This window comes from Gymnogyps californianus, chromosome 2, assembly GCF_018139145.2.
Source record: "Gymnogyps californianus isolate 813 chromosome 2, ASM1813914v2, whole genome shotgun sequence".
NCBI lineage: Eukaryota > Metazoa > Chordata > Aves > Accipitriformes > Cathartidae > Gymnogyps > Gymnogyps californianus.
The window spans coordinates 158051692-158077540 of NC_059472.1; the positions used below are offsets into that span (position 1 = coordinate 158051692).

General features: G+C 39.0%; 1 protein-coding gene and 1 non-coding gene across 5 annotated transcripts in view; one reads left to right on the top strand and one right to left on the bottom strand.

The window, feature by feature from the left end:
* Positions 1-25849, bottom strand: part of DNAJB6 (DnaJ heat shock protein family (Hsp40) member B6) — a 65664-nt gene that overhangs the window by 37110 nt on the left and 2705 nt on the right. For 3 of the 4 annotated variants that reach the window (XM_050915875.1, XM_050915874.1, XM_050915872.1), the window contains exons 2-5: positions 18206-18313; positions 16657-16766; positions 14516-14575; positions 14033-14143 (exon numbers count right to left, since the gene is read on the bottom strand). In XM_050915875.1, the coding sequence (XP_050771832.1) occupies positions 14033-14143; positions 14516-14575; positions 16657-16766; positions 18206-18270 (346 nt within the window). In that variant the 5' untranslated portion in view covers positions 18271-18313. Of the gene's footprint in view, positions 1-14032; positions 14144-14515; positions 14576-16656; positions 16767-18205; positions 18314-20062; positions 20116-25849 lie in introns of those variants that run through there. The other variant, XM_050915873.1, reaches the window with a different exon arrangement.
* LOC127013888 (U2 spliceosomal RNA) lies at positions 6932-7059 on the top strand. The gene has a single exon (XR_007766131.1). It is a non-coding gene; the product is annotated as a U2 spliceosomal RNA (small nuclear RNA).

Genomic DNA, 25849 nt, shown 5'->3' on the forward strand with positions numbered 1-25849 from the left:
AGAGGCATTCGGTCCCGACCAAGCAGGAGGAAGAGGGGAGAAACAGAGAAAGGGGGTCATGGATAAAATGCTATTTCAAATTCAAGTACAACTGTTATGTCATTCAGAACAGCTGCTGTTCCATCCCCATCAGGAAGACAATAGTCTCTTTGAAAAACAAAGGGGGGGGGATGGAACCAGACATCTATACAAGCAATCCTTATTTACTTTATCACACTTTCCTAAAAAATAGTTATTACTAGAATTATCTGAAAACTGCTTTTTACTAGTGCTCTTAAAACAAAGAACAACATATAAAATTGCAATCTTGTAACAGATACTCAAAAAACATAATACTTGCATTAAAATCAGAAAAGTTTAGGAACTTCAACTACTCTCTCCATCCATCACAACTCTCCCAGAATTAGTGTTGCACAGTACCAGCAATTTTACCAAGTTTTACAAGTGGGGACTCAATATTGAAAGATAACAGTCTGAAACACTGCTCAGAATAAGCTCTTACTGAAAAATGCAGAAACTGGTGATAGTGGCAATAGAAGTATGAAAGCAAGGAAAGACTTATAACTGCATGACTGTTCAGAACTACAAACTGACAAAGCGAACGTCAGAAACACTGTATTTATTCCACCTCTGGTACCCTCACAAAAATCCAATCTAATTTATGGTAAATCACCAAGTTAATACAACAGTGACAATACTAAAGCAATCAATACGATGATAAAAATGTATTAGTTGCCATCTGGTTTATGCGCAATTACTTAACAAAAGTGAAATGTCACAATGTAGTTATGCTGAACAAAGGCAGCCGCTAAGGTTCAGACAAATATTCCCATCAGCTAAGACACAGAATGCCAAGAACAACAAAAAAATAACCCTATCCTTCCCCTAGCTTCCACAGTTATTGGATAAAACAAGGCAGAACCAAACTTATCTTACATACACTAGACAAGCAAGTGATAAGATTTTTTTCTACCTCAGGTGTTTTTTTGTTTTGTGGGGTTTTTTTTCCTTCATGTAGAACAAGTTTTCTTCAATATAAAGATGACCTGTTATTACCTTTAAAACAACAGAAATTAAACCAATGCTTGGGCATGGAAACATGGGAACCTACCACCAAAATTACTATTTCCAAAACAAGCATACGCCCATTTAAAAAAAAGGCGATTTTTTGTCAGACTAGTGTATCAGCTAGCAAGTAAAACCACTGCAATTAATTGTTTTGTAGTCCAATTTATTCCCGCTAGAGTGACTCATAAGTTAGTTATGAAGGTCATTCACTCACATGTACAAACGATCTATATTATATTACTCCCACTGTTAAGCTTTCTATTAATAGTCCAATTTTTCTTGTTACCTGGAGTTCGAATAAAAACAAAACAACCTACCACGTAAGCCTTGAGTTTTTAATCCCCCACAGTGTATCAACCTATTATGCAAGTGAATCTCTCCTCCTTGGCACAACAGCAGCAGAAACGCAACAGTTTTTAAGGGAGGACCACAGAACATCCCAGAGATCCCTACTATCAACCCAGCTTCTAAATGGATTATTGCCTACTCCTAGCCACACAAAAACCTAACCGAGACTTGGACATGCCTTATTAGCCTTTGGCAACCCTACACACCAAAGAAAGAGGTCAGCATTCCCTATTAGCAAATGTTCTAGCCTCAGGTGATTTCTCTTAGCAGTCCTGCTAATAATCCTCCAGTGCTCTTCCAGTAATTCTCTCCAGTAAATAAGATGCTCAAACCACTCCTGCAGTGGACTGCAGAATGCTCAGCAAGATGGATTACACAGAGACAGGAAAATGGGTAGGACTTTCCTGAGGGAATATTTCTTACTATCCTGACAGCCATCCAGGTACAGCACGCAGAAAAAAAAAAAAAAAAAACACATTGAGGAGAGAAGGCAAAGGAAGGCTCCTGCATTATCATTTGTTACATCCACCACCAAATACACATTAATATAGCAACCTCACAACTACTCAGACCCTGTTTATGCTTTTAGTCCCTAAATCAGGAAGATTAATAGTACCACTCAGCAAAATAACAACATTTCAGCCTGGTAGGTCTATTTTTGTGATTTAGCAGAACCTTTCCATGCACAATAACCTTTTCACATAGATGGCTTTTTCCAAACGGTTCAAATGCAGTGAATATCACAATATCAGGGTGCTGTTTTTTTTTAGTGACTCCTCTTATGATAGTCATTTTGATGCTTACAATCCATGTCATTTTCTTATTGAATGTTAGAAGCATACCAGATCAACAAAACTAAGCAGTAAAAAAACCCCTCAAAACCCACAAGTGAAGGCCTTTCTAAAAAGGGAAAATACTATATAAATACCACACAACTTAAAAGCTTCAGAAAACTGAAATGCTAGACTAGTGTCACTTCAGAGTATTACTAAATACTGTTTAGAGATAAATTTCACAGTTTATTCTAATCTGGGTATTACCAGAAGCTTATGAGAGGACAGTATCAGATTCAGTTTCAACAAAAATGTTAGAGTACACTTCTGACACAGAACTTGTGTGCTGTCAAAACAGCAAAGATCAAGACAGAACAAAAGGTGAGAAATTTCAAGGAAGCCAGTGAGACAGACTTCTAATCTATCAACAACAGCAGAGGACATGAAGCTTTTCAGGGAAAAAGCAAAAGCTTAAGCAAAGAACTCATGGTAGCCCGTTACCAAAAAAAGGGAGAAGATGAAGGACTTCAGGACTCTTGCTGTTACTAGGTAGGAAGACTGTAGTTACAGAAGCCAAAAAGTTAATACGGAGGCTGGAACACAAAACCCCCAGCAACACAAAAGACTGTACAGTAACAAACCCATCTGAAAATAATTACACTAGAGGTAATGTTCCCAAAAGAATTTACTTTATTTAGAAAAATCTTTGCCAATTCAAATGCAGCAACTGTCTTGTTCCTTTAGGTAAAATGTTAAGCATGCTAACTGTGAACCATGGAATCCTACCTTGCTTTTCTGTAGTCACAGGAAAAGAATTTCCCTTCTAAACAAGTCAAATAACAACAACAACAACAACAACAACAATCTCACTGCAGTTCAAAATAAGCTAGGTCATGATCCCCCCCACTCTCAGGAGTCCTCAGCTGTAACACAGAAACAGGATTTTCTCCCTTTCAGCAGTACAAGCCAATTGCAGAACACTACTTAAAAGATGTGATTGCTCTCCTTTCCTGCCTTGTGATCATGGAACCAAATGACAAGTTGCACTAATACATTGATCCAAAAGAAAACACTCAGTGTTTGTATTGTTAGCTTTCTGTTGCATCCATGAGCTTATCTGACTCAGTATTGGCAAGACTGGCATATCCGAAAGAAAATGGGTAGGAAAGCACCATACGATAGGGGAAGGGAAGAAAGGAGGCAAAATCCAGAATATCTACATTTGAAGCAGTCCACAATTCAGTTAAACTTCATGAAATTCATTAAATCAATCTAAGGCATTAGCTGAAATCACAATAAACACATTTCCTATGGCAGTCACTTCTACCATGACACTTGAACCCTGGCAGCTGCTTGGGGAACCAGATCAGGAACTGATCAGCTGAAAAGAGCATCTCCAGATGAAAGGAAGTTCAGCCGCATCAATTCTTTGCTAGAGTTCACAGTGTGACCGTAAAAGCAACTGTGCTGGTTACAAGGAAGACAGCAGGAAGAAGTGTCTAAGGGTCAAAAGCAGCACAGGAAGATGCTTTCAGCCGTCAAATGATGCTATCCCTGATGAAAGTGTTGAGCATGTTCCAGTGCAATGCCATCATTCACCTCCAGAAAATCAACAGCGTTGAGATAAATTGTGCACTGTGAGCAAGTGTTCTCACATGCACACACTGCTGCAGCCGGAGATGTTAATAATCTTACAGGGACAGTATGCAAAGGAACATTACCCTGTAAAAACAGGATCACTGCTCAGTCACTGTACTGGGTTTGCATGGCAAAGTTTTGGTAGCGGGGGGGCTACAGGGGCGACCTCTGTGAGAAGCTGCTAGAAGCTTCCCCCATGTCCGACAGAGCCAATGCCAGCCGGCTCCAAGACGGACCCACCGCTGGCCAAGGCCGATGGTGGTAGTGCCTCTGGGATAGCATATTTAAGAAGGGGGAAAAAAACCTGCAGCCGAAGAGAGGAGTGAGAAGATGTGAGAGACACAATTCTGCAGACACCAAGGTCAGTGAAGAAGGAGGGGGAGGAGGTGCTCCAGGTGCCGGAGCAGAGATTCTCCTGCAGCCCGTGGGGAAGACCATGGTGAGGCAGGCTGTGCCCCTGCAGCCCATGGAGGTCCACGGTGGAGCAGACATCCACCTGCAGCCCGTGGAGGATGCCATGCCAGAGCAGGTGGGTGCCCAAAGGAGGCTTTGACCCCATGGGAAGCCCACGCTGGAGCAGGGTCCTGACAGGACCTATGGACCCGTAGAGAGAGAGGAGCCCACACTGAAGCAGGTTTGCTGGCAGGACTTGTGACCCATGGGGGACCCACGCTGGAGCAGTCTGTTCCTGAAGGACTGCACCCCACGGAATGGACCCACGCTGGAGCAGTTCGTGAAGAACTGTAGCCTGTGGGAAGGACTGACGTTGGAGAACTTCGTGGAGGACTGTCTCCTGTGGGAGGGACCCCACAGGAGAGGGAAGAGTGTGAGGAGTCCTCCCCCGAGAAGGAAGGAAGGAGCAGCAGAAACAACGTGTGATGAACTGACCAAAACCCCCATTCCCTGTCCCCCTGTGCCACTTAGGGGGTGGAGGTAGAGAATTCAGGAGTAAAGTTAAGCCCAGGAAGAAGGGAGGCATGGGGGGAAGGTGTTTTTAAGATTTGGTTTTATTCCATTATCCTACTCTGATTTGACTGGTAATAAATTAATTTTTTTCCCCAAGTCGAGTCTGTCTTGCCCGTGATAGTAACTGCTGAGTGATCTCCTTGTCCTTATCTCGACCCATAAGCCCTTCGTTATATTTTCTCTCCCCTGTCCAGCTGAGGAGGGTGAGTGATAGAGCAGCTTTGGTGTGCACCTGGTGTCCAGCCAGGGTCAACCCACCACAGTCACCACTCACCGGACTACTTCCCCAACCAGTGAGCTTTCTTTCCTTTATTCTTTGCAATCAGAGCGACGCTATTGCCTCTGCCGAAACATGACACATGAGCTGAATGCCCTTATTGCAGATGCAGGAGGATGACACTGTAGCTGCAACGCACTGAGCAGAATAATGTTGAAAGGCTGCTCAGCCCCTACAAAAGGAAGCAGTCAAACTCAACAGCATCGAGTACTACAGTCTGCAGTGTTTCAGTATGCAAAGGCAGTACAGGCTGCCTGCCTGCCATCATTTTTTTGTATCAAAAGCATACTGTAAGTGACTTTATAGATCATGCCAGAAAAGAGTCTGAAATGTGGGTCTGAATAATGTGTTTATGCAAAGGGCTATAGATATATGATACATACAATAAAACAGAATTCTTGCAGTAGATGTTTCTATCTTGTCTCCTATCTGAAAAAAGTTGCAAAGATGCAGATTTGCAGTAAATACACACAGATTCTCATGCTACAGCTCTGGAGTGTACCCAGGCACAAAACCCCATATCATCAGAACTGGACAGGCCACAGAAACCTGTAAGCACTTCTGCATGAAAATATTTTCTTCCTTAACTACAAAATAAGCATACTGTTGATGTCACTTACTCAGAAGAGACACTAAGATGCTGTTGCGAGCACTGCTGATTCACCTGCCTAGAGTGTTTCAGCATGGTCTTTTATAATTGCTCACTTCCACAAATTAGATGTCAAACAGATGTTTGTCCCACTTACTTAAGAAAGTTTACCAGCAGAAGCATTTGAAAGTGTCATGGTTTAACCCCAGTCAGCAGTCAAGCACCACACAGTCGCTCCCTCACTTCCTGCCCCCCCGCCCCTCCCCCCTCCCAGTGGGATGGGGAGGAGAATTGGGAAAGAAGGTAGAACTCATGGGTTGAGACAAGAATAGTTCAATAACCAAAGCAAAATATAATACTAACAATAATAATAATGAAATATAATAACAATAGTAATGAAAAGGAATATAACAAAAAAAGAAGGGGGGGGAGGAAAAAAAAACCCCAGTGATGCACAATGCAATTGCTCACCACCCGCTGACTGATGCCAGAGCCGCAATCCACCCCTCCTGGCCAACTCCCCCCTGTTTATATACTGGGCATGACGTTCCATGGTATGGAATATCCCTTTGGCTAGTTCGGGTCAGCTGCCCTGGCTGTGCTCCCTCCCAGCTTCTTGCACACCTGCTTGCTGGCAGAGCATGGGAAACTGAAAAGTCCTTGACTTAAGATAAGCGCTACTAAGCAACAACTAAAACATCAGCGTGCTATCAATATTATTCTCACACTAAATCCAAAACACAGCACTGTACCAGCTACTAAGAAGAGAGTTAACTCTGTCCCAGCCGAAACCAGGACAGGAAGTCTTTCTTATGATATACAGCAGAGATCCTGGGATTACTAATTTTGTAGAAAAAGGAGACTTAAAACAATACCTTTGAATGCCATCTATATCATAATTACAAAGATGCTAGAGTACAGTAAGTCCAACTCTAATCAGCATTTCATATTTATCAAATTAATGCCCAAATGTTCAGTCACACCTTAAAAATGGAAGAATCTTCCACTACCATTGTATGACCTGCTCTCCTTGTGCTATGTTCAGCATTTGTCCTCTGACAATTTATTATTTGTAATGATATCTATATATATAATTATAATATATATTAATACTACTATTAATTATATATTTTTATATATTATATAATGTATATAATATATACGTCCGATCTCATCTGATCTCAGAAGCTAAGCAGGGTCGGGCCTAGTTAGTACTTGGATGGGAAACCACCTGGGAACACTGCGTGCTGAAGAGGCCCCACTGTATAATAAACTGCCAGAAAATGAGAGGACTTTATATTAAGCAGATTTTGGGGCATGGGAGTTGGACCTGGAGCTTGCTCCCTCCGCTCCACGCATCATCCTGGTATTGCAGTGCTTCCGGGAATGGTGCACCCCCTCGCCGGGGGATCTCTCTTGAGCAAAGGGACGCTTATTTCTAATAGCTGAGATACTGATCCAGGCAAGTGGGAGGCAGAACTTATCCTCAAATCGCTGGAACTCTTGGGACCGTTTCTCAGCTAATGTGTCTGGCAGTTTCTCCACAGCTGAGATGAGGGAGGAAGAGAGACTCTCTTCATATTGCCGGAGTCAGACAGCCAATTCATCCACTGTTGGTCCCTCTTCATCTTTCCAATCCATTACTGCCAATGAGTTGGCATAGCACAATGGCGCGCTCCGTGTCAACTTCCGCCACACGGGTCGCGTGCAGTGGACTTCATCTGGATCTGTGGGTAACTGTGCATCGTCCAGGTCATAATAAACCATCTCCCGCATGGCTAATTCCCACAGGTACTGGATATCTTTCTCCATGGCAGTCCACTTGCTTGGATGACATACATCTTCCTTGAAGGGATACCCTGCCCTCATGCCTGACAGAAGTCGCCTTCAGAGGCTGAGGGCTTGTGTCTTTTTTCCAATCGCTTTGTCAGTGCCCCCTTCCCTAGAAAGGGATCCTATCCTTAAGTGATTATATATATATATAAAAAAATATTATGAGAGGTGATGTATATTAATTTATATTATTTATATATTTAAATAATAATATATATTATATAATATTAATGTTATATATTACTATTAATATTAGTAGTAATCTATATATATCCAACAATATTATTTATTATCTGACAAATTTAACCAGCTAGCCATCCAAGAAAACCAAACCAAACCATTTTATTGGGGACTAACAACCTGAATTGGCATGCGATGCCCGAGACAAACTTCCTCTTTGGCCAGTGTGCTATCCAACAGTTTCTCAATGTTTCTAATGGGACATTAGTCAAAGATTAAAGCTTTAAGACAGACATGAGAATTTGGAGCAAGGCCCCCTCCCTTTCAGCAGCAGAAGCTATGTATTAGTTTAGCTACCCACGGAGCCACAGCATTACCTATTCCTGTTTGATAATGCTGTCTGGGTGAGACAATTCCTGTGTTTCAAAAAATCTTCTTCGAACCTATCAAGTTTTTTCTGAAAAATTCATAGTAGTTAGATTTGGACCATTCAGTGGATAATTATCATCTAAGACTGGTGCTTATGAAATACAACTATGCACATTCATACCAAGGCAATGAATGCACAAGCAAATCTCTGAGCACTTCATAAATTGCTCCAAAAGCTGTAAATTTATGTCAACAAAAAGATTAATTACAAAGAAGACAATGTTGTGCAAGATAGCTTTAATTGAAAGCCACCTCCATTTTCAGTTTTAAGAACCCATTTGACTAACAAATACATTTTGCATTAGAACACCTAAACATCATAATTATCAGAAATGGGATTACATGTGGATTAAAACCACGATCTGACTCTTACGCAAACCTTTTGCTCCAGCAAGACAACTTTCTGTCCTTGAGACAAAAAGGTTGATGAAGCTATCCCATTCCTAAACAACATCCTAAAACACAGATGATGTAAAATAGTTTGGAATGATTACTGCACATAGATTTTCCTCTTTCTTGTCAGGTGAAGACTCTTTAGCCTGGATGCTTAAAGTAACTCACTATACTTTTCCAGAACACTCATGCTTCATTTTATGTAAGCGATACTACAGTAGTCAATCTGCAGTAATTCTGTTGTTTGATGGAACCAAACTACATACCATATAACTAGCTAGTTGACATTCTCTGTGACAAAGACTCATATCTAGCTAGCCATATAAAGGTGTTAAGTTTAATTTTACCTTTGGTTTCCAAGAGTATAGATTTTTAAATACCACATAAACCAGGTAACCAGAATTCTCAAGAGAAAACTTCACAGAATGTATATGGGTTTACATGCATCATCTGGTATTAAATTTAGACTAAAATACATAGCGAATTCTACTTCACAAACTAAGAAAAACATTTAAGACATTTATAAAATACCATCTCAGAAGGTACATTGAGAATACTAAAGCGTTTAGGAACTATAGCAAAACTGTTAAGATTGTCATCTATGTTGAAAGAGACTCCACAAACAGACTTCTCTCAGACATGAAAGTCTAGAGGGCATCCATCTGGAGCTATTGCATCACATTATTAACACATTCTACCACAGAGAAAAGCATGGTTCCTTGTGGGATTCATTTAACTAGACATACAGGCATCTAAAGCAGTTTGAAATACCCTGAAACATCCTGTCGAGCTTCTAGATACTGCTGCTGGAGGATACCGGTCTGCTGTAGGTCCCGAGTTGTATTTTCTAGTCCATACAGAAATTACTTGGGCATCTCAGACAGCCTACACCATCTCAAATGTTACCAGACGTGTATGTGAAGCTCAATGTATATAAAAGATGACTTAACTACTTAAGGAGCTGTTTGAACTACTAAATTGCCTGTTGGGTAATGTTATGCTCTTGTGATATCCACTCCATCTTTCAATATAACTCCTCACCGATAATCCCTTCCAACATATAACCCGGTTCTTGAAGTGAGAATCTGAAAAGCCTCTAAACCAAAACTAAGTCAATTCTTTAACAGCCCAGAATCACAGTCAAGCATTTTTGCCTACACCAAAACACATCAGTTTCTGTTCCTCACAATGCTTGAAGCAGTCTAAGTTAATCAATACACCCCCATTTCCAGTGGTAACACTGGGATCCTTCCCTCACTATGAACCGTTAAAATACAGCAGAAGAATGTACTTGAAAAGTTTACAAGTAAAATACGAACAAAACACTACATGGAAAACAAATAAACCAAATCAAGGAAAGCACTATATATAAATTGAGTAGGATATAGTTTAAGTACAAAACAAAGTTACTGAAATGAGAAATCAATCCCTATATTAAAAGGAAACAGTCAGTTCTAATGTCAAAGGACAATCAAAGAATAGAAGAAGTATATATATGGTAGAGTGCTGAATACCAGTTAACCAGACGCTGGTACTCCAAGGCAATACTCCGCACTTTGCTTCCTATGCAGTACTACTCTCTGTATTGCATCACCTTTTCTTTCTGTTGTAAGGATTACCATCCATCTATATGTTAAAGAGACTGAAAACTATCACTGGAAGAGTTCACTAGGAAAAAGCAGATTCTGCTGTAACCAGGTGTCAGAAAAAGCGAGCCCACATGTCTCGTAAGTTAAGAGAGTTAACTGTCTGTCATATTATCAGATCAAGTTTTAAAAAGTACTAGCCTTCGTGCACCCTTATTTTTACAAAGAATTTGCCTGAAAATCAGTGAAGAGAAATTGTGGCTGGCTAATTCCAGTGCAACACACAGCACATAACATTAACTTTGCTCCAGTTGGAAGTGTTCAGAGCTGTCTTCAACAGTATTATAAATTTTCATTGAAAAGCCTGAAGGGACTTATCAGTTAAAAATCACCACAGAAGCCTTCACACATTCTCCTCTTTTCTACAGATGAATAAAGATGCCTCTGTTTATAAAGAAAACTTTCTGTAACTGCAATAGCAGTGCAACATAGCTCAGTGGAGTTTAACAGACTCAATTCATAGCACAATTTTAGAAATTCTTCACATCCATAAATTTACAGGGATTATGCATCTGAACGCTGCTCTTTACATATTCAATGGCAATCAGGATACAGAGAGTCCCACCTGCATTCTGTGGGCTTCACTACATGCCACTTCAAACTGCAAAAAAGGTGCAAACTTTCAAAGTATTTATTCAATTTCATCTTTGATTCCACCAGTGTACATTTTTAGAAAGCACGACCTCAGTCCTTATTCAGTTGCTCATAAAACCAATTATAACCTGAGTAGCTCCTTAAAAAGTCACTAGTTCCACAGAAAATTCATCAACAAGTTGAAAACTCCTCATTTTTAGAAGATAAATTCCCTTATTCTTCAGGACAGAAGCTGTCCCACCAGTGTTTCAACACAGCAGAATCCACAAGGGCTCTAGTTCACCAACACAAATATTCATGTTATACACACAATTCTACTGCTTGCTTTTGGTATTATTAAATGCACTACTTTCAGCTGAAAGCACCCGTATTTTCATGTTGTACTACCTTAAACATTCAGGTAAATGCAGAGATTGTTGCAAACACTTTTATAGAAAGCTGTGGAAAAACGTTTTTGAGTTACACTTTCCATATTGGAGAATGTCTTAAGCATCTTAAAGCCAAAAAAATTTCAGAAAAGTAAGAGGTGCACACTTTGAAGACTTCTGACAAGAAAAATTACAAGAGTTTTTACTCAGAATCCAAAGCTCAACACAGGTTTTAGGACTCTGGTCAGTGACACTGCAACTATCCATATAAAGTGGAGGCAGCTTTGAAATTACTAGTTTTCATCAACTGGAATATACATAACACTGCTGACAGTGCCAGAACCTTACTCTGCAAGAAGTGGAGCCTGTGCCACATTACTCATATCTTAACACTGACAATAACAGTGATCAATACATGACATAGATAACCTGCTTTTGAATAGATAAATTCAGGTGTTAAGTAGGGGGAGAATGTTTTTGGAAGCATGCCTTGATAACAACGTATCTCTGCACTGGTGACAAGTCCACTGTTTCCACAGTGTAAGATGTATCACTATGCCTCTACAGGAGAGGCTCAAGTAGCTGCAATATCCCAGGAAAACTTTGGCAGTAGTGGTACCTCCATTTGATAAGCTAGATAGCCTTAGGCACTATGTTGGTACAGCCTTCCTCCTAAGGAATCCAAAAGGTAACTCCTCAGGTTCTTTTTAAGCCCATGACTATTTAACATGCAGAACTTAACTTCACGGCTTTAAGGTTAGTCATGAACACTGACATTTTTAGAGACAGCAAGTTAAATCTTTTGCTAGTGCTGATGAAGTAAATACAATCAAAATCAAACAGAGCCTATGTCAGTCTCTCAATAGCTAGAACATGCCTTACCTATATAATTTACTATAAAGATATTTGAATGAGAACCAACTATTTTATTTGAAGTATCTTAGACTAAAAGACAAACAAAAGGGCTAAACACTCTCCCCCAGCTCCTCCTCACTAGCTTCCTACTCAACATCTTGCTCAGATTTTTCTAGGTTTTCTATCAGTCAATCACAAAATGGTTGAGGTTGGCAGGGACCTCTGGAGGTCATCTGGTCCCATCCCTTGCTCAAGCAGGGCCACCTAGAGTGGGTTGCCCAGGACCACCTCCAGATGGCTTCTGAGTATCTCCAAAAATGGAGATTCTACAGCCTCTCTGGGCAACCTGCTCCAACGCTCAGTCACCCTCACAATAGAAAAGTGTTACCTTAAGTTCAGACAGAACCTCCTGTGCTTCCATTTGTGCCCATTGCCTCTTGTCCTGCCACTGGGCGCCACTGACAACAGCCTAGCTCCACCTTCTTTACACCCTCCCTTCACATATACATTGACGAGACCCTCACCCTGAGCTTTCTCTATACTGAGCAATTCCAGCAATTCTCTCAGCCTTTTCCTCGTGTTAGAGAAGCTCCAGTCCCTTAATTGTCTTAGTGGCCCTTCACTAGACTCCATCCGGTAGCTCTGTTTCTTGTACTGGGGAGCCCAGAACTGGACACAGTACTCCAGATGTGGCCTAACCAGTGCTGAGATCACTCATCTCTTCTAAACTGAAATCCTCATCTAGTATTCCTTAAGATTCTTCTTTTACTGTGGGCAGTGAAGAAGTTTTATCTTCCCAGTTCAGCCCCCGTTTCACTCATCAGTATTTTGCTAGATGCTTCCTCCAATCTGCCCTTTTCTACTTCTGCTGATTTCCCACTGGATCTAATTGCTCAAGTTCTGCTGCTTATCCTCTACGAGATTCTTCCTCTAGCTGCTCATCTAATTCATCAACTAACATTCTACCGAATTCAAACTCTAGCCCTTCACCTCCTTTTCTAATCCTTCATCAGAGTCATCCAACAACTGACGATCCCTGAACAGCAAACTATAGAAAGGTATAATGAAAATCTGAGCTGAATTAGCCCCTTAATGCTGCCAGCAAAGATAAAAAATTACCTTTAAAAATATTAAAACATGTACATATATTATTATAGAGATTAATCAATATCAAGGCACTGAATAGGAAAAGAGCTTTGTTTTTCAAGTACACTTCTTGCAGTTTTCAATATGGGACTTTTTACTTTCTCTAAGTAAATACTGAACACAGGATCTGTTCCACTTTACAGGTCAGTATTTTATGAAGTAGAACCCACACAGAGAGACTGAGTAAGAACTCCAGCACCTCTGAAAAGACCTTCAGTACACTAGAGCAAGCAACACCACAAGCCAAAAGACCACCAGCACTACGGTAAAAAGATTACTTTGACAACTTTATCACGTATTGCTTCCTTTAACTAAATGAAGCATCCAAGCTTCAAGAACTATTTAAGTTATCTGAGCCTTTAGAGGCTCTATCCCCCAAGCAGACACGTGACATGAATTTGGGAGAGTGTCTAGATCACGTATGCAGCTGTTCTTATTTTGATACAAGAAAATCATTCCTGCTATGATACAAGTTCACACTGAGAGCTATGTTGTAACAGTTACAGTTAACCTGTCCAGTTCAGAAGCTCTCAAAGCTACATTAAATATTTACAGATCGAGAGAGATCAAATTCAACAGACTTAAGTTCGCCCTGTCAAATTCTCGAGAGGGAATTCCAGTGTATACTTTTTCTGTTGAATGTTAGTTCCTTCCAACCTACAGAGACACAGCAGCCATGATTTTATGTTTTTTTAAACCAGGCCTTCCAACAAAACATGAATTGGCAAGCCATATCTCTTCTGTACTATCAAATCAACCAAGAAGAAACAGGTCGGAAAGAAACATTTTAAACATAATACAAAATACCAATTGTTTACCTCCAGTTTTCAGAGCTATTTTTAATAAAGCTGCATTAGCTATGTTTGTTTTCTAGAAGGAAAGTTTTAGGCACTTTAGATACACATAACTAAAACCAGCGGATTACTTACCAAAGAAGTCAAATGAAAAGGGGTCCCTTCCACCAAAAAACTCCCTAAAAACATCTTCTGGGTTACGGAATGTAAATCCAAATTCAAATGGATTATCGTGATGATTTCCACCTGCAAAAAGAAGTTAAATTTCAATCACCCTCACACATTCTTACTAACAAGAAAGTTCAGGCCTATACAGTATTTGAATCATTTAAAGATATAAACACATTTTAAAATTTCTCTTTCCCTTTCAGGTATCACTGAAGTTAAGTAGACACAATACTTTTTATAATTAATTCTCTTTTCTCTGTTTCCAGATATCAGTAATACCTTTTACAACAACTAGAAAAATTGTAAAAACAATCGTAATTCCAATTTTCGGAAGATTACATTTTAGGCCTTAGTATAGGCATTTCCAGATTCCTGTCTTAAAAAGAAAGCTGCAGAAAATGGCTTTGCACCAGAATAGAGAAAGCAAAGAACTGCTAGTTTTCAACATACCTCCGCCTCCATTTATTAAGCCTTCTTTTCCGTATCTGTCATAGATGTCACGTTTTTTAGCTACAAGGAGAAGTTGTACATCATGTCAGTAAATAGTCACATTGAATTTGGAAGAAACCAAAAAAAACTTAACTGGTATTCTCAGCTAAACATCTTCTCAAAGCTAGTTTATTTAAGAAAGTTCTGGATTGCCAAAGCAATTTAGGTTCAGAAAGAACAGGTACTAAAAAATTTTTATCTCTACATTACTACATAAGATCAGACTGCACTGTTGGTACTGGAAGGGAACTGAAGAGCTTGGAGAGGCAGATAGTCAGCTTATTTTGCTTGCACTGGTGTGGGAGCATCAGCCAAAAACCAGTCAGGGCATCTGATTTTAGACTCTTAATATTAACATGCTATTCCCACTGGAATCTCTTCAGTGAAAGATGTTTTTGAAATTTAAATAGCATCACTGAAAGAACATGCAGTTACCTCAAACAGCTGCTGAAAAGTAAAATACTTCTGATTAACAGGAATTAAAATTTTACCTACTGGTCATCATCTCCAAATAACAGAAACTTGCAATAGATTCCCACACACACACACAGCCCCCCCACCCCCAGCAAAGCTTGGTACATTACCCATATTGCCTTTCTAGAAAGCAATTCTTAAAGAAAGGAGGTTAACCTACCACCAATGTAAAAAGACCAAAGCAGTAAGGCAGACAGTCAGAAGGAGCAGGAAACAGCAAGGAAGACCTGAGGACTCACAAAGCCTGAAGTTCATCTTGAAAAATAATGTTCTTGAAACCACAAGGGAAGTGTGTTCTATGATCACCCAATTTCAGTATTCTTTGCTTATGTAACCCCTTACAAAACTATTCTCCTGCCAAAAATCTGTCTTCATTTAAGCCTGTAACTGTGTCAGAAAATTTCATTAAGTCTGCAGAACAGTTGACTGCCTCTCAACCACGGGGCTCAGGATTCAGATAACAATCATTTGTGCAGCAGGGGTAAGACACCAGTAACTTACGATTTGGTCTAGATCCAAAAACAGGCAGCATTTTTAGAAGATGTTCCAAAATTCTAGTAGTGTACTGTTTCTGAAGAACTTAAAGATCTGTGTAGCAACCAGATCAGTATCCTATTTTTATCTTGCTCAAAAAATTTGCTTAAGAAGGTTAAATTACTCTAGAAGACAAGTATACAACGAACGGCCCGTATATTAAGTTCTGTTTCTCCCATGTCAATTAAGATTCAAAATCAACCAAAGAAACAGGGTGTACAAGACTGCAGCTTGATAAACCAGGCCATATTCTGAAAGGTAATCTAGATGCTGCTTGTGCTTTAAATATAGCTTTCCCATGCTCACTGGTCTCAGGTGAAATCAAGGACACTTCAGAAATAGCATATAGACAGCTGCAGTCAGTTACAGGGAAAAAAATAATCAAAGCAGCTTAAATCACTTTGTTATGATTCAGACTGCTTTTGCCAGAATACTAGCAAAAGTTAATGATACTTTTCAAGCAAAAAGATACCGGTGAACTATAAGCTGAACTCCTGCACCACATGGGTCAGGCTAAGCAACTGTTTCAGAACAATTCAAAATAAACTCTCTTCTCAGTATCACAGTTGACTGAATTTACGGAATTCACACAAACGCAATCGAAATTTTCAGCAAGGTTTACAGTATGCTTGAGCTTTGTCAAGACTAGTTTACTGTTACAAGAACCAGAAGCAGTAGGCCCAGCAGTAGATACTTCAGAGTCTGTCTAGCCTGACTTTTATTGGATAAACACAGTAATTCCCCTATACTGATGGTAACATTGGCTTTACCTCCTAAGATAAAATGGATCTTGGTATTCACAGATATCTCTTCAGAAATTTCTGAAGAGGGCCTGGCAAACATAGGATTTCAACTTCTAGAAGGGAACTGGTTTGGTTACTCTTCTAGTGAGATCCTGAATTTTGTTTCAAAATTTCTGCTTATTCTGTCTTATCTGCAAGCTTCTTTTTCTCTCCTTTCTTTTGAAAAGGAAGTAGTTGAGTTGGACGGTAAACCAAAGTTACAATATCCCTTTAAAGCATCATACATCAGCATTTTCAGTCTGATACCCAGACTAGAGACCTGCAGTTCAAGAGCCCTTTTAAAATACCTACCATCTGACAAAACTTCATAGGCCTCAGCTACTTGTTTAAATTGCCGTTCTGCCTCTTCTTTATTGTCTGGATTTTTATCAGGGTGCCATTTTAATGCTAATTTACGGTACCTAAATGGAAGGAAAACAAAGGACATTTTACTCTGAAATGACGGAATATGCTACACAGATAAACACAAAAAATTTCAAACAAGTTATTAGGGATTAAAGTATTTAGAAATTCCCCAGTGCTTTGTATCTTGTGTCTAGACCAGTACCAACAGATTCTGCAGGTACACAAAGAACCATCTACTCAGATTTGCTTTAAAAAAAAAAAAAAAAAAGAAAAAAGTGGGTTTGGGGTTCTTTAGTTATTTTGAGAGTATTCCTGTGCATTTCTGATGACCAACATCTGGCAGGTCTAAGCAAAACATTCCACAGCATTTCTGCTATGGGCTTCTCCTTAGAGCTCCATAATTATTCAAGACTACAACCAACCATGGGAAGCATCAAGAGTATTCTTCTGGTACAGACAAAGACGATAAAGCTCCAGGAGTACCCTAATACCAAACTGTGGCAGCATCCTAACATCAGTGGCTTCTTTGACTGCTACACAATTCCTATCCTCAAATGAAATTTCATTTTAGGCAAAGTGTTCATAATTACTTAGAGGGGCAAAGCTAAGCTTGCACTTAGGTTGGAGTGTTTTACAGAGAGTCATACAAGAACACAGTTCAAACATTTGAGCTGACAAAGTAGTATATGAAGGAATTTGCAAAAGAACAAGGGAGGAAAAAAACATAAATCAAACTTCCATGCACTAGTGCCATTTGATTAATTAAGCTCAGGCGCCTAGGAGAAGGCAACAGAGAAACACAGTATTTCCAGGTCACTTGAAACCACAATTTATTGTCAAAAAGTTTTGGCATACTAGAAATGTGTACTACAGAAATGTTTCCTCCCCATTGTTTGTTGAAAAGTAAATGGTATCTTTTGAAAATGTTACAAACACCCATCTTAAAACAGTAAATCTAAACAAAGAACTGTATTTAATTCCTTTGAACACTCCTAATTTAAACAGTGGGGGTTTTTTTAATAGTAACAGATGTTCAGTCCATCAAAATCTAAGCACAGAAACCAGACCTCATGTTAAGAAAGAGTTACTATGCAAAAAAGCAGCGTGCCAAATATTTGTTAGTAACTTTGAAAAAGCACCTCTGCAAATGGAGGGGAAGACTAGTTACTGCAATTCAGCCACAGAAGAAGGGGCTGTCACTGCCTGTACCATATCAAGTTTGGAGGCACACTTGTACAGAAACATACTTAACAGTGACCAAAAACCAGTGACTGACAGCATTTTCACTTTAGTGGTACTCAGGATTCTTTTCCCAATTTCGTAAAACTGAGCAAATGCTTTTTCTTCAGAACACTGAATATTTCCCTGTTAGCAAAGGTATCACCTCAGATGACTACTACTCATCCTAGTATTGACAACAAAGTGAGAATCCAGAAACCATCTGATTATGTTTGTTCCTTAGAACACATAACATATATATGCCAGTGATACTTACGCTTTTTTAATATCTTCTGGCGAGGCATGCTTTTGCACTCCCAGAACTTCATAGTAATCCACCATGTTTCAGTAGTTGTCTTGTAACAGCAGCCAAGTCTTTCAAGTCCTGTAACAACAAGAACTTGTAAATGAAGCTTGTCCAGTAATGCTACTTCATAAAAGTCAGGTAGGAGCCTAGTATCTTCCAGTACCAAACCTGATCTGAGTGCTGCTTGTTTTTAGAAATTCGAATGTTCCAAACCCCCAAAAATAAGAACACTTTATTTTAAGTTGACAGATCAAACAATTACTTTGATTCTGATTTATGTTCTTTAATCCCACTGAAAAACAGTGCACAGAAACATAGGTAAACAGCAGGTTCCTGAAACAAATTAGACTGAAAAGCTAGATTTAGTCAGTATATTAAGAAGAGTATGTACAGTATGTCTCCATTTTGATATATAGATTAATAACTCTGAATGCAAAAGAAACCATGTATCATGTTCACTTTACGTCATCTCTGACACCTATGCTATGTCTTAAGCACATATGAGCATAAACAAAGGGCCACATCTTTCCCATTTACTGTTCAGAACATTACTTCCACTGAGACGCTCCCGTCACAAAAGCAATGTATGTGCAGGTCTTAGAAATCTAAAATTCCACCTATAGTTTCCAATAAGCCTTTCTTGTACTCAAACCCCGACAGAAAATTCACATATTGACAAAGCTACGGAATTCCATTTACTTCCTTTATGTTTACCAACATAAAGTACATAGCCAGGCAAGATTGCTCAAACTGCAAGGTTAACCAACCAACTCAAGTACAGAGGCACCTCGTGTTTCTTAGTATAAGAAAATAAAGTTTTCACAAGAGTCCTAAGAAACCTGCAAGTTAGAAGAATACTATACTCAATTTGAATCCTGACAGTTTCTTGTCAATATTAGAGAATAGTTACAAGGAACAGTTATACTAACCATTACTTCAACTAAATGACCACTAAGATTAAAGAATCTTTCCAAAAATTTCAAGAACATTTCATCTCTTTATGCAAAGGCTTCTTCCCCCCACCACTGTAAGAGGTCTCCATTCTGGCAAAACTTCCAACCACCTCTCCATCCTACCACTGCTGCTGGTTTGTTTCAAGTTTTTATGAACAAGGCAACACTGACCTTTTCAATGAGTTATCAACCCATTGCAGGCAAAGTCACTCAAACATACTTAGAACATAACAATACAGCAATGTATTAGTCACGTTTTCTTATCCCGTGCATCAAGAACAAAAATTCATTGCAATTACTTCCCCCGCCCCCTTCAAGTCATTCAGTGTTTTTTATTTCAGCCCAGGCAAAGTCTCATTTTCATGTTCTTTCACATAAATGCTGAAAGAATCAAGGATGATATAGCCCGGTGAAATATTCTGAAATTAATGTATTGCACTAGTATTACATGCATCTTTCAACATCCTGGGATATAAACATTAAAGAGAGACTTCCTTTTAAAATAAATTGGTACATCTTCAAAATACATTGCTGTTGTAGGTTATCAGAGAATCATAGAATGGTGTGGGTTGGAAAGGACCTTAAAGATCATCTAGTTCCAACCCCCCTGCCACGGGCAGGGACACCTTCCACTAGACCAGGTTGCTCAAAGCCCCATCCAACCTGGCCTTGAAAAAGCTTAATTAACTTTAATTAGGGATGTGGTTACACACACATTTCCTTAAATGGCAAAACCAGTTTAAGAGATACCCTGCCATGCTACCTCCCCGCTCCAAACTACTTACACACGCAAATGTATTGGAGGAGCTATGTGTTTTTAAAACTTGGGTGGTTTTAGCAATCTAGTTAACCACACAGTCCCATAAACACTTACAAAATTAAAGTGTAGCAGGTAAACAGACCTCTAATTGACTTTGCCCTTTGAAGAAACCTCCACGCTGGAAAAAAAATAGTAAGGGTATAGTTAATATTGTGACCAACACCAAGGGAAGTTGGGAGACAGGCATTAAAATGAACATTAAGAATGCCAATACTAATACAGTAATGGCAGAGTTCAATATGTAAACATAGAGACTACCAAAAATATCCCACAATATTTGCTATCAACTAGCCTCGCTAGCTTTGGTGTTTCCCAAGCAACAGTGAGAACAGCAGCTCTATGAATACACAGGTGAGGAGCAAGGTTAGCATGGGTTAAGTACGTTATCAAATCCTGTAGCCAACCCTTATGAGTAATAGGATATATGGAACATAGAGTTTACAGAAAGAAATCGGGGGGGGGGGGGAGGGGGGGGGGAGGGGCGCGGCGGCAGAATCTAGTATGAGCCCAGCTTAAAGCTAGAGGTCAGAGCCCCTCCTAACAAGAGATACTAGCCTAAAACCAGTGAGCTAACAGCAGGAAGCCACAACACATAAGAGCATATACCATACTGGTAAGTTTTTCCCATATTCTCCTTTTTTTCTGAAATACAAGACTTGCATTAGCACTCCTCTCCATTTAGGCAGGTATCTTAAAGGGAAAATTCAAAACTCAAGCTTCTAGCTAGAGTAAGCACGTAGGAAAAGCAACTTAGATGTAAAAAATAAATCACATCTTTTCCTAGAGAACTTTGTGCACACTGGTAGTCATATTGATTTCAACATATATTTCTTTGAACAATTTAGCTGTTTATTTAAAAACAGTGCTGCAGTGTTGTAAGTTCAGACTCAATACATACACCAATATATCCTAAGAAGCCTGAAGTTGGGACCAAAAATGAGTGCTGAGGCAACATGACCAACTATTAACAGATTACTCTGACCCTAAAAAAGCAACTCCTCCAAGAACACTGGAATTATTTGTTTCAAAGAAATATCTGGGGCTTGCACAGTCTATCTTTTGTGAGTGTGTTATTGTTCAGTTTTTACTTACCACTAATATAAAGTCTGGAATTAAGACAAGCCAGCAGCTCTCTAAACAAAACAAACTGTTTATATTCTCCCTCTCTTAATCTAACATTCAGGTGACAGTAACAGTTCATCTCCGATTAATGGTTATCTGTATCTGCTAGTTACCATAAAGCATAAACTGCACTGCTACAATTTTAGGTATCACAGGAACTTTTTTCTTGTGTGTAAAGAGGTTTTAGCAATATTTACATGAAGAAAATTCATCTGCAGCCTTTTTTTTGGTCCAGCTTAAGCAAAACATGCAAAAACATGAAACAGTCTCAGCTAACATTTAGCCCCTGAAAAATACTTGGATTTTTGCTCAACATCCAGTAAGACAAAAAAAAAACCAACCCAACACAAAAACAAAAAAAACACTAGAAACAAACAAAAAAGACCCACCAAAAAAACCCAACCCAACACTCGCAAACTAGAAAAGAGCTCTGTCTCAAATCTTTCCAGGAAAAAAAAAATATTTAAAATAATCACTCAAGAAAACAACCACCATCAACTTATAACAAAACAAAGAATGGCTGATTAAAAAAATAAAATCAGTAGTTTTAAGGCTAGTAGGAATCTGCATGGTAAAAAAACCGAGATGTTTCAAAGAAGCAAACCATACACCTTCCTGCAAAATGAAAAGAAAAAATACTCAACTGTCCTAATCAAAATGACATGACAAAAATCTTCTTCCAACCCCAAATCTGCAAACAATTTGTCTCCAAATACACAAGCAAGGCTCATTAACTAGGCACTCAAAGAGTTTTTTTTCCAAAGCCACAAGGAAGCCAGCCCACATTAGCTAATTTCCCGCCTCCAACCACAGAAAATCTTCAAAGTCTCAGAAGAAAAAACAAGCAAAAAAAATCCAGATGAAAGAAGTTGTTTCATGGCCTTCGTGTTTGCTTGCAAAAACCTACAGTTACTTGCGTTCATAATTGCACTATGTTTATAGGATGCCATCAGCTACTCTAACTCCTTCTTTGGAGCATGTAGAAATCAAACATCCAAATGTTTATGTGAACCAAAAGTTTCCATAGCTTATAGATTTCTCAGTCATCACAGAAGTCAGCTTTGTTCTGGCTTACCGAGCAGAAGCCCTGAATGCTCATACTGACTCAAGACAACTAACTGATAGGAGTACATGACCAGGTTTGAGTCCTCCCTCTTAAAGCACAGCCCAAAGCTGCATGAATTTAGAGTTATCTTGAAACCTGGCTCATAAACTCTCTTTACAGCAAAGTCCTCAACTACATAAAAGGCACGAGAAGAATCACAGAAGACAGATATGTAGAGAGCTATAAACTTTTATAAGATCAGATGACAAAGAAAAGAAAGTATTCAGATGCACAACTTGCAGGGATGACAAAGCAGCACGCCTACCTAAATACGGAAGGGAGGAAGGCATCCAAACAAGAAATTCTTAAATCAGTCAGGATGGAATTCAGACAGCAAGGCGCATGCGACCTTTGCAGTCAGCCTAGTCAGAAAAAGTTATCTATTTCTGGCCATGAAGCAACAGGGCAGCATGGAGAGTCCTGAAAGGTGCCAGAATAGCTCGAGCTTAGTGACTAGTGCAGCCACCTGGGTAGGGGGAGATGGAGTTCCAAATTCCTGATTCATACAATTCACAGGAGCAGCCAGTCATCAACATCCTGCGCAAGTTGCACAGCCATCCCATTCCTAGTACCTGCCTGCTTTCTATGAACATATCTAAAGGATTGCATCCTGCTGGCAACACAGGAAGAATAAATACCCTGTTCTGAATCGCAGTTCAGCTTGACCTTGCATCTGACCTACTCAACAGCAACTGAGCAATTTAGAGATGTCTCTGGTATGTTAACAGATGATGCACACACTTGAGGATCTTCAGGAATTGCAACCTATGATTAAAAAAAATATGATTTTTCACATTCCAAGAGTTTTATTAGAAAGCAGTATGTCAGCTGGACCTGATGAAATTTTACACTCCTTCAAAGTATGAACAAGACTACTGTAGCATTAATACTGTTGTGGATCTAGGCCCATACAAAGAATACCAAGTAACACACAGACACTTTCTAAGTTTTCTAGTATTTCTTCATTTGATTTTTATATAGCTAAGACACCTTTGCTAAGCTTTTTATTATTTACAGTACAGTAAATTCAGAGACATATACAAATATTTTCAGTCTTAAAGTAACAAACTTCGGCTGAAGTTCAGTCACTTCATTTGCTCACAAGCTACAGATTTCAAATGCAATCCATGAATTGTAATTACTTGCCTATATCTCTCCAAGTTACCCATCTAAAAGAAGGCTAAATAAAGATCAATCATAAAGCACTATTAGCCAAGGCTTCCACGACATATTTGTACCAGTGGCTCAAGGAATTCTCACTGGCTTGAAGAGGTCACTGCCTTTAACACACAGATACTGGTTATAGAAACTGCCTTCTGGTGTCATCCTACGCCCTAACCAAAAAAAGACAAATCTCACACCACAACTCTTCAGAGCGGAACACCACTCAGGCAACAATCAAATGCATTTTAGCTAGTACAACTCAGCAACACAGGAAGCTATACGAGTCCCAAAACCTTGGCCGAATCCCAAATAAAATGAAGAGCTCTTTGTCAGTTCTAGCAACAATATCTGGGATGTGCCATAGGTAACCAAGCTGAGACCATGAGCAGTCTCTTGGCTGTACTAGCAAAGGTCCGTTGTGCTAGCACTGTACAAGTCCTAACATAAAAACACCCACACCGTATACCAGAAAATCTTTGTAAGAGGAAGTTTAAGAATGCTAAGGAACCAAAAGAAAGTTACTTTAATTCTGATGAGTGCAGTAATACAGAGCAAGAAAACCTGTATAAAGTTCATGATTAATTAATCAAATAAGTTTAAACAATGCATCAACATTAAATTTTTCTTCCCAATGATATATGCACAGTGTGGTACAGAATAAGGTGTATTAAAAACTTTTTAGAGTTTAACACACACTTTTTAGAGGTAAAAGTACTTTTAACTTCTACTTACCTAAGCTCAGAAAAGCTGTCACAGTTTAACTTCACAGGTTCCTGAAATTTATTGTTTCATGGAAAAATGTAAATTTACCATATAATTAAAGTTAATAAAATGTACTTAAATAGCAATGTTTATACTCATTACATTAATACTACCACAGCATCCCCATGAGATTAATCTAATAAAATGAACATTCCAAAAAGCTTAGTTTAATCTCATGTTTACACCACACATCCTGTTTCTGTTAGAAAACAGAGTGGATTTGAATACAGTGATTATAATATGAGAGGATGCAGTTCATACAGGGGAAAAGGTAGCTAGGCTGACTGTTTTACCTTGCATTTCAAGTTCTATTTTAAAAAAAAAGACAACAACAAAAACCCACCACAACCAAAAAAGAGCCACCTGTACAAGGCTCCCTCATCCCTCAAGGCAAGAAGTTACAAAGAACCCTATCTATTCCTCTCCTCCCCAAAGGGAGGAAGACGCAACTGTGGCAAGAACTACAGGACTTTCTTGTCTGTATTACTGCCCGGCACATGGAAAGCCTGTAGAGGGCAACAAGTAAGAAACCATTAAAAAACAATTAACCCACCAAAAATGGAAACAGAAGAAATAAAAAATCTTCATCTGTGAAAGAAATGTAAACTCACTAACAAAAACTGGAAGAGGAAGTAGATAGTGAATAGGCTACCCTCACACGCTTGGCTGATACGCCACTGCTATCTATCTGATCTACAAGCGAGCCTTACATTAAGGGGTACTTATTCACGATCTCTCCTTAAAGCAAAGGGGCATTTTTCCAAAACACAACAACTCAGGTGTCCAAATTTGGAATTGTGTCAGACAAATATCTGGAACACTGGCACCCTCCTAAAACTAACCATAAAAGGCTATTTTATACAAAGTAAAAATATTCCTAACTCATTTTTAAAAATGCATGATCTGTGTTTGATTAAACGATTAAAAACAGTGAAAGCTTCAACTGGCAAAGATCAGGTCCAGGAAGTTTCAGCCAAATAATCACATGCAACCAGATGATCCTTCAGGGAAAAGAAAATAGTTTAAAGTTTCTACACACTTGCCCTGAAGTAGTTTTTGGATAATTTACTTCAGCCAACCAGCAAAAAAAAAAAAAGTTACATTAAAGCAAACGCCAATTTCTTTTTCAGAACAATGATGACAGACCGTCATAGATTCAGACTACATTTTAAGACAGAAGAGAATTTCTTTTAATCAAAAGAATTAACAAAGTTTTAACAAAAACTGGCTGCAATGTAGCTATGAATGGCTTCAGACTTCTTATATGAGCTTTAAGATCTTTGTTAAGTGCTGAGCCCTCGCTAATATCAGCAGGATTTCAGTACTTACTCAGAACAAACAGAAAACAAATGAAACCTACAACTAGTAACTGTAGGAGTGAAATTCATGTGCATGAATTATTTCTTCCCTAGCAGTTAAATAGAGAGAAGCAGAATAATGCTTTCATTAAGTCTAAACTTAAGTATTTCATTCAAAAGCAAAGAAAATATCATTTAAATCTACTAATATCTTCAACTACAGTTTTAATTTAAATCTATCTTGAAATAAACAATCATCATATATATAAGATCCAACAAGTTTTGACAAAGCTAAGTAATTTGTCACTAATCCACTCCTTGAATACATCAAGACAAAGGAAAAGCTGTTGACAGAAAATGTTTGCAGGACACAGCTGACGAGGTTCTTTA